We start from the raw sequence: 13,986 nt of genomic DNA, 5'->3' as shown, positions 1-13,986 counted from the left end.
TGGTACCTGTAAGCTATTTTCTTTTCTTTTTTTTTTTTTCTTGGAACTCCGTAAGACGAGTTTCTGTAATACACACATCAAAAAAGTTTTGCGTCACCTCGGTTCCGAGAGGTTCTGAACCTATACAGAAAATTGGAATAGAGATCAACATAAACATCATTTCCACCATTTTTATTGCTCATGAAAACCACACACTGTATGTTGTACCATCACACAGCGAGACCTTCAGAGCTGGTGGTCCAGATTGCTGTACACACCGGTACCTCTAATACCCAGTAACACGCCCTCTTGCATTGATTCATGCCTGTATTGGTCGTGGCATACTATCCACAAGTTCATCAAGGCACTGTTGGTCCAGATTGTCCCACTCCTCAGAGTGGCTGGTGGGTCAAGTCGTCCATAAACAGCCCTTTTCAATCTATCCTAGGCATGTTCAATAGGGTTCATTCCTGGAGAACATGCTGGCTACTCTAGTCGAGCGATGTCGTTATCCTGAAGGAAGCCCTTCATAAGATGTGCATGATGGGGGCGCGAATTGTCGTCCAAGAAGACGAATGCCTCGCCAATATGCTGTCGATATGGTTGAACTGTCGGTCGGAGGATGGCATTCACGTATCGTACAGCCGTTACGGCGCCTTCCACGACCACCAGCGGCGTAAGTCGGCCCTACATAATGCCACCCCAAAACAGCTGGGAACCTCGACCTTGCTGCACTCGCTGGACAGTGCATTCAGCCTGACCGGGTTGCCTCCAAACACGTCTTCGACGATTGTCTTATTGAAGGAATGTACGGCACTCATCGGTGAACACAACGTGATGCCAATACTGAGCAGTCCATTCGGCATGTTGTTGTGCCCATCTGTACCGCGCTGCATAGTGTCGTGGTAGCAAAGATGGAACTTGCTATGGACGTCGGGAGTGAAGCTGCGCATCATGCAGCCTATTGCGCACAGTTAGAGTCGTAACTGGATGGCCTGTGGCTACACGAAACGCATTATTCAACATGGTGGCGTTGCTGTCAGGGTTTCTGCGAGCCATAATCCATAGGTAGCTGTCATCCACTGCAGTAGTAGCTCTTGGGCAGCCTGTGCGAGGCATGTCATCGAACCGCGGTATTGACCATCTAGGCATGGTTGAACTACAGACAACACAAGCCACGTACCTCCTTCCTGGTGGAATGACTGGAACCGGTCGGCTGCCGGACTCCCTCCGTCTAATAGGCGCTGCTCATGCATGGTTGTTTACATCTTTGGGCGGGTTTAGTGACATCTCTGAACAGTCAAAGGGACTGTGTCTGTGATACAATATCCACAGTCAACGTCTATCTTCAGGAGTCCTGGGATCCGGGGTGATGCAAAACTTTTTTTGATGTGAGTATTATTCTTCTTCCTGTGTCTGTTAAGAATGTGAACTGGGCCTTTTATCAATGTAGTTGTATAATCAGCAAACATTAAAGATTTTGAAGAGTCCCCGAATGTTCCAGGTAAATCAGTTAATTTGACCAAGAACGGGTGTGGGTGAAGCGCTGAACCCTGTGGCACACCATATTTCCTATTGTTAATATAGGGCTACTGCCATGCAATGGGAAGCTCTTTAATACCATATCATTTTAGATTACTTAACAGAATTTAATGATCCACGTTATCAAAGGCTTTGGCCAGGTCACAAACAATCTGAAGGGGTATTCTTTCTTGTTTAGTTCTACTACAATTGAGTTCGTGAAATCATACATTTCATATATTGCCTTCTCAGTAGCGAAGCCTTCACGAAAACCAAACTGAACTGTTGCTAAGATGTTCTTCTGAAAATGAAAATTCAGTATTCCGTTGTATTCTTTTCGAGAACACAGGAAGAAGCGATATCAATAGATGATTTGAGGTCAGTTGCTTATCCAAAGTCTTGCGTATTGGTATTACCATCTCATACTTAAGTCTTCCAGGAAATATGCCTAGACTCGTCCCCTGGTTACAAAATTAACTCAAGGGTGGAGCTACCAAGTCTGTATCTACATCTACACAGACACTCCTCAGGTCACCTTAAGATGCACGGCGCAGAGTACCCTGTACCATGCTTCTCATTTCCCCTCCTGTTCCACTTGCAAATAGAGCGAGGGAAAAATGACTATCTGTACACTTCCCTATGAGCCCTAATTTCTCGTGTCTTACCGTCGAGATCCTTAAGCGCGATGTTTGTTGACAGTAGCATAATCGTTCGGCAGTCAGCTTCAAATGCCGGTTCTGTAAATTTTCTCAACAGCATTTCCCAAAAAGAACGCCGTATTCCCTCCGGGGATTCCCGTTCGAGTTCCCGAAGCATTTGCATAACACTTAGGTTTTGTTCGAACCTACCGGTAACAAATCTAGCATCCCTCTGAATTGCTTCGATGTGTTCCTTCAATCCGATATGGTACGGATCCCAAACACTCGATCAGTACTAGAGAATAGGTCACAGCAGCGTCCTATATGCGGTCGCCTTTGCAGGTGAACCACTGTTTCCCAAAATTCTCCAGTAAACCGAAGTCGACCAATTGCCTTCCGTACCACAGTTTTCACATGCTCGTTCGACGTCATATCGCTTTGCAACGTTACGTCCAGATATTTAAACGACTTGACTCTGTCAGGCTGGACACTAGTAATACTGTATCCGAACATTACACGTTTGTTCTTCCTATTCATCCGCATTAACTTACGCTTTTCCACATTTAGGGTTTGCTGCCATTCATCATACCAATTGGAATCTTTGTCTAAGTCGTCTTGTATCTTCCTGCAGTCACTCATCTTCGCCACCTTTCCGTATACCACGGCATCATCAGCAAACAACCACAGATTGCTGCCCACCCGGTCCGCCAAATCATTTATGTATGTAGAGAACAACAGCGGTCCTATCACACTTCCATTGGGCACCCCTGACAAAACCCTTGACTCTGATGAACACTCACCGTCGAGGACAACATACTGTGTTCTATTATTTAAAAATGTTCGAGCCACTCACATATCTGTGAACTTATTCCATATGCTCGTACCTTCGTTAACAGCCTGCAATGGGACACCGTGTCAAATGCTATCCAGAAACCTAGAAATATGCCTATTGTCCTTCATCCATAGTTCTCAGTATATCATATGAGAAAAGGGCAAGCTGAGTTTCGCCCGAGCGATGCTTTCTAAAACTGTGCTGATTTGTGGGCATAAGTTTCTTAGCCTCAACAAAGTTTATTGTATTCGATTTGAAAATGTTTTCAAAGATTCTGCAGCAAACAAAAGTTAGCAATATTGGTCTGTAATTTTGCTGGTCCGTTCTTTTACCTTTCTTATACACTATAGTCACCAGCGCTTTTTCCAGTCGCTTGGGACAGTAAGCTGGGCGGGAGACTCATGATAAATGCAGGCAAGGTAAGGGCCCAATGCTGTAAAGTACTCTTTGTAAAATCGAACTGGAATCGACCCGGACCTGGTGATTTATTTATTGTCAATTCTTTAAGTTGCTTCTCTACGCCATTTATGCTTATTTCTATGTCGTCCGTACAGGAATCTGTAAGATGGTCAAATGACGGTATGTTTGTACGGTTCTCCCGTATGAACGATTTCTTGAAAGAGAAATTGAAGACTTCGGCTTTCGGTTTACTATCTTCAACTGCCACACCAGACTGAGCAACAAGGGACTGAACAGATTCCCTAGACTCTCTTAGTGATTTTACGTACGACCAGAATTTTTTCGGGTTTTCTGCCACATGTTTTGCTAAGGTATGACAATGGTAGTTTTTGTATGCTTCGTGCATAGATCTTTCCGCAGACGCACGAGCCTCCACTAACCTTCGCTTGCCGTCATTTGTGTGTCACTTTTAGAACATAGAGTGCAGCAGTCTCTCTTCCTCAGCATCCGCCGAATTTCTTTATTAAACCATGGTGGGTCTTTTCCATCCTTTATCCACTTACTAGGCACATAAGTCACCAGACCACGATTTACAATCTGCTTGAACTTTGTCCATAATTCCTCTACATTCATCTTACTGGAACTAAATAACGCCATTTCACTGTCTAAGTAAGATGTTAATAACTGGTTGTTTGCTCTATCTAGCAGAAATACTCTTCTGGCCTTCTTGACTGATTTATTAATTTTCGTAATCATAGTTGCTATAATGACATCATGATCACTAATCCCCGTTCCCATAGTGACATTGTCAATAAGGTCCGGCCTATTTGTAGCTACAAGGTCTAAGATATCTCCATTGCGTGTGGGCTGCCGAGCTAGCTACTGACGACAATTTTCAGAAAACGCGTTCAAAAGTATTTCGCACGACAGTCTGTCTGTCCCCCCGTAATGAATCCATGGGCATCCCAGTGTATACGCGGCAGGTTAAAGTCGCCTCCAACTAGTACTGCATAATCTGGGTATTTACGCCCTTTTTACCGTAGACTTTCTTTGAATGACTCTAGAACTGCCATAGAGGATTCGCGTGGCCGGTAAAAACATCCAACAATTAACTAAGTTTTACCTACGTCTGTTGTATGCCACCAGACGAGTTCACTCTCACACTCAACTTCGATCTCAATAGAGAAAATATTTTTGTCAACTGCAATGAAAACTCCCCCTCCTATAGCCTCTAATGTGTCTTTCCGATATATGCTCCACGACCCACTAAATATCTTAGAGCTTTCCACGTCGTGTTTCAGTCAGCTCCCAGTACCAAGAATAATTTCAGCCAGAGAAATTTCCTGGATCGCAGTAAATTTGAGAACTTCATTACGAATACTTCGACAGTTTACTAATAAAATTGTGACAGTCGAAGTGTCTTTATTCTGAACGCCGTTTGACTTCCCTTGCTGTGAAGTCAGAGCAAAATTTTAGTAATTTTGATTCGATACCATCATAGCTAGAATATTTACGACTTTTTAGTGACTTAATGATTTTTGTGTTCTATCTGGTAGACGATTCGGCAGAAACTATGTCTGCTGGTGGAGTATGCCCTGCGTGTCTAAGTAAGTTTATTGGATTTGGTTTCGATGGACCATTTTTCGTCCACATGTTATCGGCTACTGTTAGAATGAACTCAGAGAATTCGGTAGCTAATGATCTGAGTGTCATACCACGTGTCTCGCTGCTACTGTCGTCTGGGAGTTTAAGGTCATTCTCGTTGCCGAGTTTATTCGTTTCGTGCCTGATAATATTCCAAATTGTCTTCGCCTTGTCCTTGAAGTTTTGATTTTTTGGGAAATGTACCTGTATTTGCCTTATTGATCGCACGTTGAAGAATTTACATTATTTTTAATGTATTCTTAAGCCTTGAATAGAGTTAATCCTTTGCATTAAGTAAAACTCTCTGTTCCTTCTTTCAGCTTTCATTGTAAATATCATTGACCCGTTGCAAAGGAAAACTTTAATAAGATTTTTAGGAAACGTTAAATTTCTCATCTACTGTGTGTCCGTGGTAAATATCTTCCCTTTTTCATACTATAAATATTCTCTGAATAGTGTAACTTAGACAGCACTTACAATTATATGAAATTTTCCTTTCCTTTATTGCTGTAATTTGAGTCACATAAACCATTTATTGTGGTTCTCACACCTATTTTATTAAAAATAATTGGATTTAGCTTGAACTATCAATCCATGTTGCACTGTGTCCGTCTGTTCTTGTTGGGAATGTTATTGTGGGAGTCAAATCAGAGGTGAAATGTGCATTGTACACTCCAAGTGCAGTCACTTTCCAGTTACTTATACTAAGCCTTATTCGTACTCCATCTAATTGCTTAGTGAAGTTTAAAACATTTCCTGTTGGTGACCTATATACATTCAGAACAATTGTCTTGTATGTTAATCAGTCTATTACTTATGTACAACACTCAAATAGCTGTTCTGTGTAATATTAACTGAGATCTATTCCCGGGGATTTTATTCCATTTTATATGAATCCTTATTTTACACCCGCTCTAATGTGATACTAACTTGTATTCATCCAGAAGCACCTGTTAAATTTCTTTAACTTCCATAGGATGTTCTTTTATGCATAGCACATCTGTAGAAATACGTTTACATTTTTCAATATCCTGTAGTGATACGACAAGTTCATTGTTCTTATTGATCAAGCTTCTTATGTTTGATGGAAAAGTGCAAATGTATTATGATTATTAGCCTTTGTTCTGTCCAAGCTGCAGTATTTTGTTTCTTCCTTTAGTGTTACAAATGTGTGTCTAGTTATTCGTTAGCTCTGTCTTATGAAAACATTTAGCTTATAAAAGGCCTAATAAAAAAGCTGGAAATCACAAGTATTGAACAGATCTGGTTATATTGAATGCTTCTGGAAATTAGTCGTGCTAGTAATCTCTTCCCGGAAACTTCAGATGTAGACAATGCCATGTGTAGTGTGTCTGTATGAGGGGCGATTTTTTGATCGCACCCACGTGCGACTGCCGTAGTCTAGGGAGTGACTGGTTAAGCTCTGCATTTACACATTCGACGGAGCGCTCCATCCATTCAGGGCTCGTCATATCGCTCAGAGGGTGACAAAATCTTCGCATTGGTGGGAGGAGCATTCCCAGCGATGCGCCTGATGTCTTCTTCAATTGCGTAGTTCAGTTTATGACCCAAACTTTTTCTGGCGCCCTGAATAACCCTTATACGATCTTCTTTACCGAGAACCTCAGAGAACCTCAATCATTGCTGAAGTTGCTGAGCCGTGCACTTAGTTGAAAATACTAAGTACCTCATATTCCATGCCCAGGCAATTACCTATGATTTTGGACGTTCTCTTCCCATGGCTACTCCCTTGCAGAAGAACCTTGACGACATTTTTAGTCCTCTGACTGCTACTAACCTTGGCTTACAATTTTTCCCCTGTTTCGTCAGAGTGTTCTTGACTCCTTGGGTTGTCAGAGCACTTTTGCCTACAGTCTCCAAAGCAGTAAAGCTGTTGCCTGATCAAGCCGATTTCATCACGGCCAAGTCATCTGCCGTATTCCTAACTTTACTGCTGCCAACTGCAGCTCTCAGCCCATCTAATTCTGCCTGCGTTACGGCCTGACCAGCTTTGAGTTTCAAAATCAGCTGCCCTTTCCCCAGGGAATGACAGGCACAATTACAGCAACGCCAAGGATGTTGGAGATTTCTCCATCCAAACTGGCTGTTTGACAGCACCCAACATGAAAAGAAAGAGTAGCCAATCATGGTACTGTCAACCGTCTCACTAGCCTGCGGCAGTTTCCAGACTTGGGCCCTCTCAGTCTGCCATCATTGCCCGTGGAGGAAAACGTCTCACGTGCTCCACCAGTCGGTATGTAGTGTATTTTCTGTGACGTGTATTTTCGTGTTTTATGCTCTTCACTATGTGTGTAATATTAAGCTGGGAGTCAGACCGTCATTTACATCCTCGACTGCGGCGAACGGAATAAAAACAACTAGACTGAGCGTTCCCACAGCCCTACGGCCTTCAAATTGGCGTGCGAATTTGTTCAGCGTTTGGCTCGCATTCTGTTATAATCTCATGTCCTGAGTGTTACGCTAGCTTCTTGTTTCTTTGTTTATTATTTTTAATTTTTATCCCCTAGTTGTAAAATTTTGTTGATTAGTTATCTACGTGTGCTCATGCAAGCCACCACTGATCTAGTGTCGCAGGTTCTAGTCATGCCATGAAAACGTTAGTCGATTTTAACTTTTTAGTCCTTAGTACCTGTAATACACAGTTTTACCTCCGGTAGCGGCCGTGCGGAGTTCTGAAAACTGGATCATACATGTCCGCTCACATAGGTAAAAATCCATGTCGTAAATAGTATAAATTAAATTTGAGACGTGAACGTGTTTTGTGTACAGGGAAACGGTTCTGGTGGTATACGCTCTGTTCCTGGCATCGCTGACCTCTTTCGCGGTGGTCGTGCACCTCGGGAACCGCGCCTTGGTCTACGCAGTCATCTCCGTAATGGGGTAAGAACTTAAAAACAATCCGTCTTTTCAATTTTCTCATTGTAAAACCATTAAAAACAGAGCACCACTATTTCCTCCAACCTCAAGTACTTCTATCATTTCTTACCATTCGGCCCATGCTTTCTCCATTCTCCCTGCACCATTGAAATTTAACTCTAAGAGTTTTTGTTTCAGTGGGGTACTCGCTGTGTTGTCCACGTCTTTTGGCAGATCACTATCATTCTCTCCTCATTTGTTCCACTACAGATGACTTGTGTCAGATCCAACGCAAATTCTCAATTAAAAAATCGTTGTACTAAACCCGAGTGAGGTGACTTCTGGAGGACGACAGTCCATCTGTGCATCCGGCCACGCAGAATTAGGTTTTCCGCGGTTTTCCTAAATCTCTTCAGGTAAATTCCGATACGGCTGCTTTGAAAGAGCGCAGCTACTCTTTTGCTCCATGCTTATTACTTAATTATATATCGACAATGGCAGTCAAATTGATGGATATTTGCTATTTTGACCATTTCAGCCATTCCGTAGTAAACATTCTGGAGGAGAAGAGTTCATGTTCCAGTGCAGACATCTTGAGCCCAGTTACAATGGTTGCTTAAAATCACTTCTGGTGAATGCCTCAATGGTAGCTACAAGAATTCTCATCCGTTTTCTCAAAAATCTCGTTGTCAACTGTACGTTAAATTTTATCCGTTCGTGTCATTAAGAAATTAATTCACTCCGTAGACCTACTACCTCAGTTTAACTAGTTACAAAAATAACTGCAATATAACAAGTAAAAGTATAAATATAAAGAAAAGGAAGTCGTAATGAATGTATCTGTATTTTTGTCGAGTATGACAAGCGAATCCCCTCATACGCAACGACTGAAGAATACGAAGAGTTTAATTTGATTTTCTTCGATCGAGAATCTGTGTGGAAGACAAGAAATCGTGAATTTTTTAAAATAGCATTTAAAAGGCTTCGTGCCACATAGAGGATGATGACCATTTTCGAAATGAATCGATGTGCATATCTGCCGCACACGAACTGGCAATGACTCCTATGGCTTGAACAACGCTAACCATCGTTTCAGTAATTTCATCGACCTGTCATTTCATGTTGCCTGACACTACTGTAAGATGAGGCAGATTGTTGGAGATGTCCACGGGTCCTAGCTGCGAACCGATATCTACCAGCTACTCATTTCCGGTCCGATATTCTCCACGTGATACTTATGGAAACAAACGGAAATCTTTGGCTGACATTTCAAATGGTTCAAATGGCTCTGAGCACTATGGGACTCAACTGCTGAGGTCATTAGTCCCCTAGAACTTAGAACTAGTTAAACCTAACTAACCTAAGGACATCACAAACATCCATGCCCGAGGCAGGATTCGAACCTGCGACCGTAGCGGCCTTGCGGTTCCAGACTGCAGCGCCTTGAACCGCACGGCCACTTCGGCCGGCTGGCTGACATTTCCATACGTCTTCTATTTATATTTTTTTCACAGAAGCTCGTAATGCTTTAGAACATACACTTCGGCGTCTTTCACAATGAGAATATATTCTTAGGAATGTAGTCTAGCTTTCGCACTTCTTTTGGTCTTACAATGCCGGCCGCGGTGGTCTCGCGGTTCTAGGCGCGCAGTCCGGAACCGTGCGACTGCTACGGTCGCAGGTTCGAATCCTGCCTCGGGCATGGATGTGTGTGATGTCCTTAGGTTAGTTAGGTTTAAGTAGTTCTAAGTTCTAGGGGACTTATGACCACAGCAGTTGAGTCCCATAGTGCTCAGAGCCATTTGAACCATTTTTGGGCTTACAATCGCCCACCATGTTCCTACGGCAGACAATTGACTGATCGGGTAAGCTGTTCAAGCGACTGCACCGACATCTGCATCAACATGTCTATTCTGCAACTGACAAAAATGGTTCAAATGGCTCTGAGCACTATGGGACTTAACTGCTGTGGTCATCAGTCCCCTAGAACTTAGAACTACTTAAACCTAACTAACCTAAGGACATCACACACATCCATGTCCGAGGCAGGATTCGAACCTGCGACCGTAGTGGTCGCGCGGTTCCAGACTGTAGCGCCTAGAACCGCTCGGCCACTCCGGCCGGCTGCAACTGACACCTATGTGCTTTGCAGTGGGTTCATAGAACCACTTTCAGACTATTTCTCGACCGTCTCGCTTTTGAGTACCATATAGAAAAGATGAACACCTAAATCTTTCGATGCAAGATCTCACTTCTCTTATTCTAGTACATTGATTATTCCTCCTTACGTAGGTGGAAGGCAACAAAATATTGTCTTAGTCCAAGGAGAAAGTCGGTGATTGAATTTTCTTGAAAAAATCTTGCCGAAACGAAAAAGGCCTATGTTTAATGATCGCCACTCCAACTCTTGTGTCATACCCGTGACACTCCTCCCCTATTTCGCGATTATACAAAACCAGCTGCATTCTCTAAAGTTTTTCGATGTCCTTCGTCAATCGTATATAGTAACAAACCCATGCTGCAACAGTCCAGAAGAGGAAGGACAAGCGTAGTGTAGGCAGTCGCTTTAGTATGGTTCAAATGGCTCTGAGCACTATGGGACTTAACATCGATGGTCATCAGTCCCCTAGAACTTAGAACTACTTAAACCTAACTAACCTAAGGACAGCACACAACACCCAGCCATCACGAGGCAGAGAAAATCCCTGACCCCGCCGGGAATTCGCTTTAGTAAATCTTTTTCATTGTCTTAGTATTATGCCAATAAAAGTGGTCTCCCCCATAATATTTTCTATGTGATGGTTCCAACTTAAGTTGTTCGTAATTGCTGAATAGGAAAATTTTCTGCAGCCAAGATCGTTCGGTATTTTTATTTTATTTCACAATGACCTGTTTCGACAGAATCTTGCTGTCATCATCGGATCTTTGGAAAATTCTTATTAACATTTATTCATGGCACCAAAACAGTGAGAGCAGTTTCCACTCATTGGAAATAAAATACCAAACGATCTTGGCTGCAGAAGATTTCCCTCTTCACCAATGAAACATTGCTCCCTAAGATCGAATGCAACCTATATTCAAATGGTTCAAATGGCTCTGAGCACTATGGGACTCGACTGCTGAGGTCATTAGTCCCCTAGAACTTAGAACTAGTTAAACCTAACTAACCTAAGGACATCACAAACATCCATGCCCGAGGCAGGATTCGAACCTGCGACCGTAGCGGTCTTGCGGTTTCAGACTGCAGCGCCTTGAACCGCACGGCCACTTCGGCCGGCCTGCAACCTATATTGCTCGTAATTGCAATCGCCATGTGTTTAGTTGAATCGAAAACCTTTAAATTTGAGTTAGTTATAGTGTTACTTAATTTAACGATTCTTTTGAGTGCTCATGAAGAAGACTTTACACTTCCGTATTTTTTAGGGTCAAGTGCCACTTTCTGCACTATTACGATATTTTGCCTAAATCAATTTGAAATTCGTTTTCGTCATCATATGTATTTACTAGACGGTAAATGACAACATCATCTGCAAACAATCAAACAGCGCTACTCACGTTTTCTCCGAAGTCGTTTGGATGGACTGCAAAGAGTAGGGGACTCTAAACCCTACCCTCGGGAACTCTCGATTTGACAAAAGTTTCATAAACGACATTCCATTAATTATTAGGAACTATGAACATTCTGACAGGAAATCATGAATCCAGTAGCACACTTCAGACGATACTCCATAGGCATGCAGTTTTATTGGAAGGCGATTCTGAGGAGCGGTGTCAAAAGCTTTCGAGAAATTTAGAAATACTGCGACCGTACGAATATCTTTCGGTTAGGTGCCCTTACTACAAACGTGTTGCTAGGAAACAAATAGTTTCTGCTAATAAACTGTCCTGTAGAATTTACCTCGCTAGTCCCCAGAAATCCTAGCCGTAGAAATGTTGGAACACATGAGGCAATACTGACCCTATGACTTATCTTAGAAGAAAGATCAAGGAAAGGCAAACCTACGTTTCTAGCATTTGTAGACTTAGAGAAAGCTTTTGACAATGTTGATTGGAACACTCTCTTTCAAATTCTGAAGGTGGCAGGGGTAAAATACAGGGAGTGAAAGGCTATTTACAATTTGTACAGAAAGCAGATGGCAGTTATAAGAGTCGAGGGGTATGAAAGGGAAGCAGTGGTTGGGAAGGGAGTGAGACAGGGTTGTAGCCTATCCCCGATGTTATTCAATCTGTTCATTGAGCAAGCAATAAAGGAAACAAAAGAAAAGTTCGGAGTAGGTATTAAAATCCATGGAGAAGAAATAAAAACTTTGAGGTTCGCTGATGACATTGTAATTCTGTCAGCGACAGCAAGGGACTTGGAAGAGCAGTTGAACGGAATGGACAGTGTCTTGAAAGGAGGGTATAAGATGAACATCAACAAAAACAAAACGATGATAATGGAATGTAGTCGAATTCAAATGGTTCTGAGCACTATGGGACTTGACATCTATGATCATCAGTCCCCTAGAACTTAGAACTACTTAAACCTAAAGCCATCACACAACACCCAGTCATCACGAGGCAGAGAAAATCCCTGACCCCGCCGGGAATCGAACCCGGGAACCCGGGCGTGGGAAGCGAGAACGCTACCGCACGACCACGAGCTGCGGACGTAGTCGAATTAAGCCGGGTGATGCTGAGGGAATTAGATTAGGAAATGAGACACTTAAAGTAGTAAATGAGCTTTGCTATTTGGGAAGCAAAATAACTGATGATGGTCGAAGTAGAGAGGATATAAAATGTAGACTGTCAATGGCAAGGAAAGCGTTTCTGAAGAAGAAAAATTTGTTAACATCGAGTATAGATTTAAATGTCAGGAAGTCGTTTCTTAAAGTATTTGTATGGAGCGTAGCCATGTATGGAAGTGAAACGTGGACGATAAATAGTTTAGACAAGAAGAGAATAGAAGCTTTCGAAATGTGGTGCTACAGAAGAATGCTGAAGATTAGATGGGTAGATCACGTAACTAATGAGGAGGTATTGAATAGAATTGGGGAGAAGAGGAGCTTGTGGCACAACTTGACTAGAAGAAGGGATCGGTTGGTAGGACATATTCTGAGACATCGAGGGATCACTAATTTAGTATTGGAGGACAGCGTGTAGGGTAAAAATCGTAGAGGGAGACCAAGAGATGAATACACTAAGCAGATTCAGAAGGATGTAGGCTGCAGTAGGTACTGGGAGATGAAGAAGCTTGCACAGGATAGAGGAGCATGGAGAGCTGCATCAAACCAGTCACAGGACTGAAGACCACAACAACAACAACAGTCCCCAGCTGCAACTGAACGAATTATGGATTGAAAGTTAGCTGGAAGTTTTCGTTCGTAGGGTCTCTGAATACATAGTTGGCTTTTTAAGCTTCGGCTACGGTAATGTCTGGGAGACTACCAAACGTATTTGTCATTTGTCATGAATCGAAGTTCATTCAGCTTAAGTTTTAAATTAAAGTCCATATCACCAAAACAGTCGAAAATCGCACGCTCCGACCACCCGCACATAATCGCAGTAAGTTTTTGAAGTTTAGGCTAGTTCCTGTAACCTGAACTATCCTAAGTTCACAAATCGAAATATTTCAAAGTATTCGCTACCGTCAAACGTGAATATCACTAAATTTCCGTTTCAACACTTAGGGAGTTTCGGACAATATCGAGACGCGACCCAAACGTCGCTAATACGTACGTGTTGCTTCCTTTAAATCCCAAAGTCGACTGATCTCAACTGTCCGCAAATAAAATAGCTGCCGAGTATTTAAGCTTTCGATCTGTCGTGAGTCAAGATCATATAAGACCATACATGTCCACTTTCAGAGCATACTTAGCAACTATTAATTTTTACGCATTCTGTTATACATGCAAATTTCTCAGCTTCCCAGTGCTCTTTTATACTTTTTTCGTACGTCAAATATTTTGTTCAATAATAGTGATTTTGCTATGGTAGAGGCTACTTTACGCTGTGTTTTTGCTAACAAAAGCAAATAAAACTAAATACATTTACACTACATCTACATCTATACTCCGCGAGCCACCTTACGGTGTGTGGCGGAGGGTACTTATTGTA

At 42.4% G+C, this 13,986-nt stretch overlaps 1 protein-coding gene across 1 annotated transcript in view; it reads left to right on the top strand.

Moving 5' to 3' along the window:
* Nucleotides 1-13,986, top strand: part of LOC126249287 (uncharacterized MFS-type transporter C09D4.1-like) — a 96,658-nt gene that overhangs the window by 58,275 nt on the left and 24,397 nt on the right. Inside the window, exon 6 of the mRNA XM_049950942.1 lies at nt 7,804-7,914. Within this exon, the coding sequence (XP_049806899.1) occupies nt 7,804-7,914 (111 nt within the window). The remainder of the gene's footprint in view (nt 1-7,803; nt 7,915-13,986) is intronic.

This window comes from Schistocerca nitens, chromosome 3 (genome assembly GCF_023898315.1).
Source record: "Schistocerca nitens isolate TAMUIC-IGC-003100 chromosome 3, iqSchNite1.1, whole genome shotgun sequence".
Taxonomy (NCBI): Eukaryota; Metazoa; Arthropoda; class Insecta; order Orthoptera; family Acrididae; genus Schistocerca; species Schistocerca nitens.
This window is presented reverse-complemented; position numbering and strand designations above follow the sequence as displayed.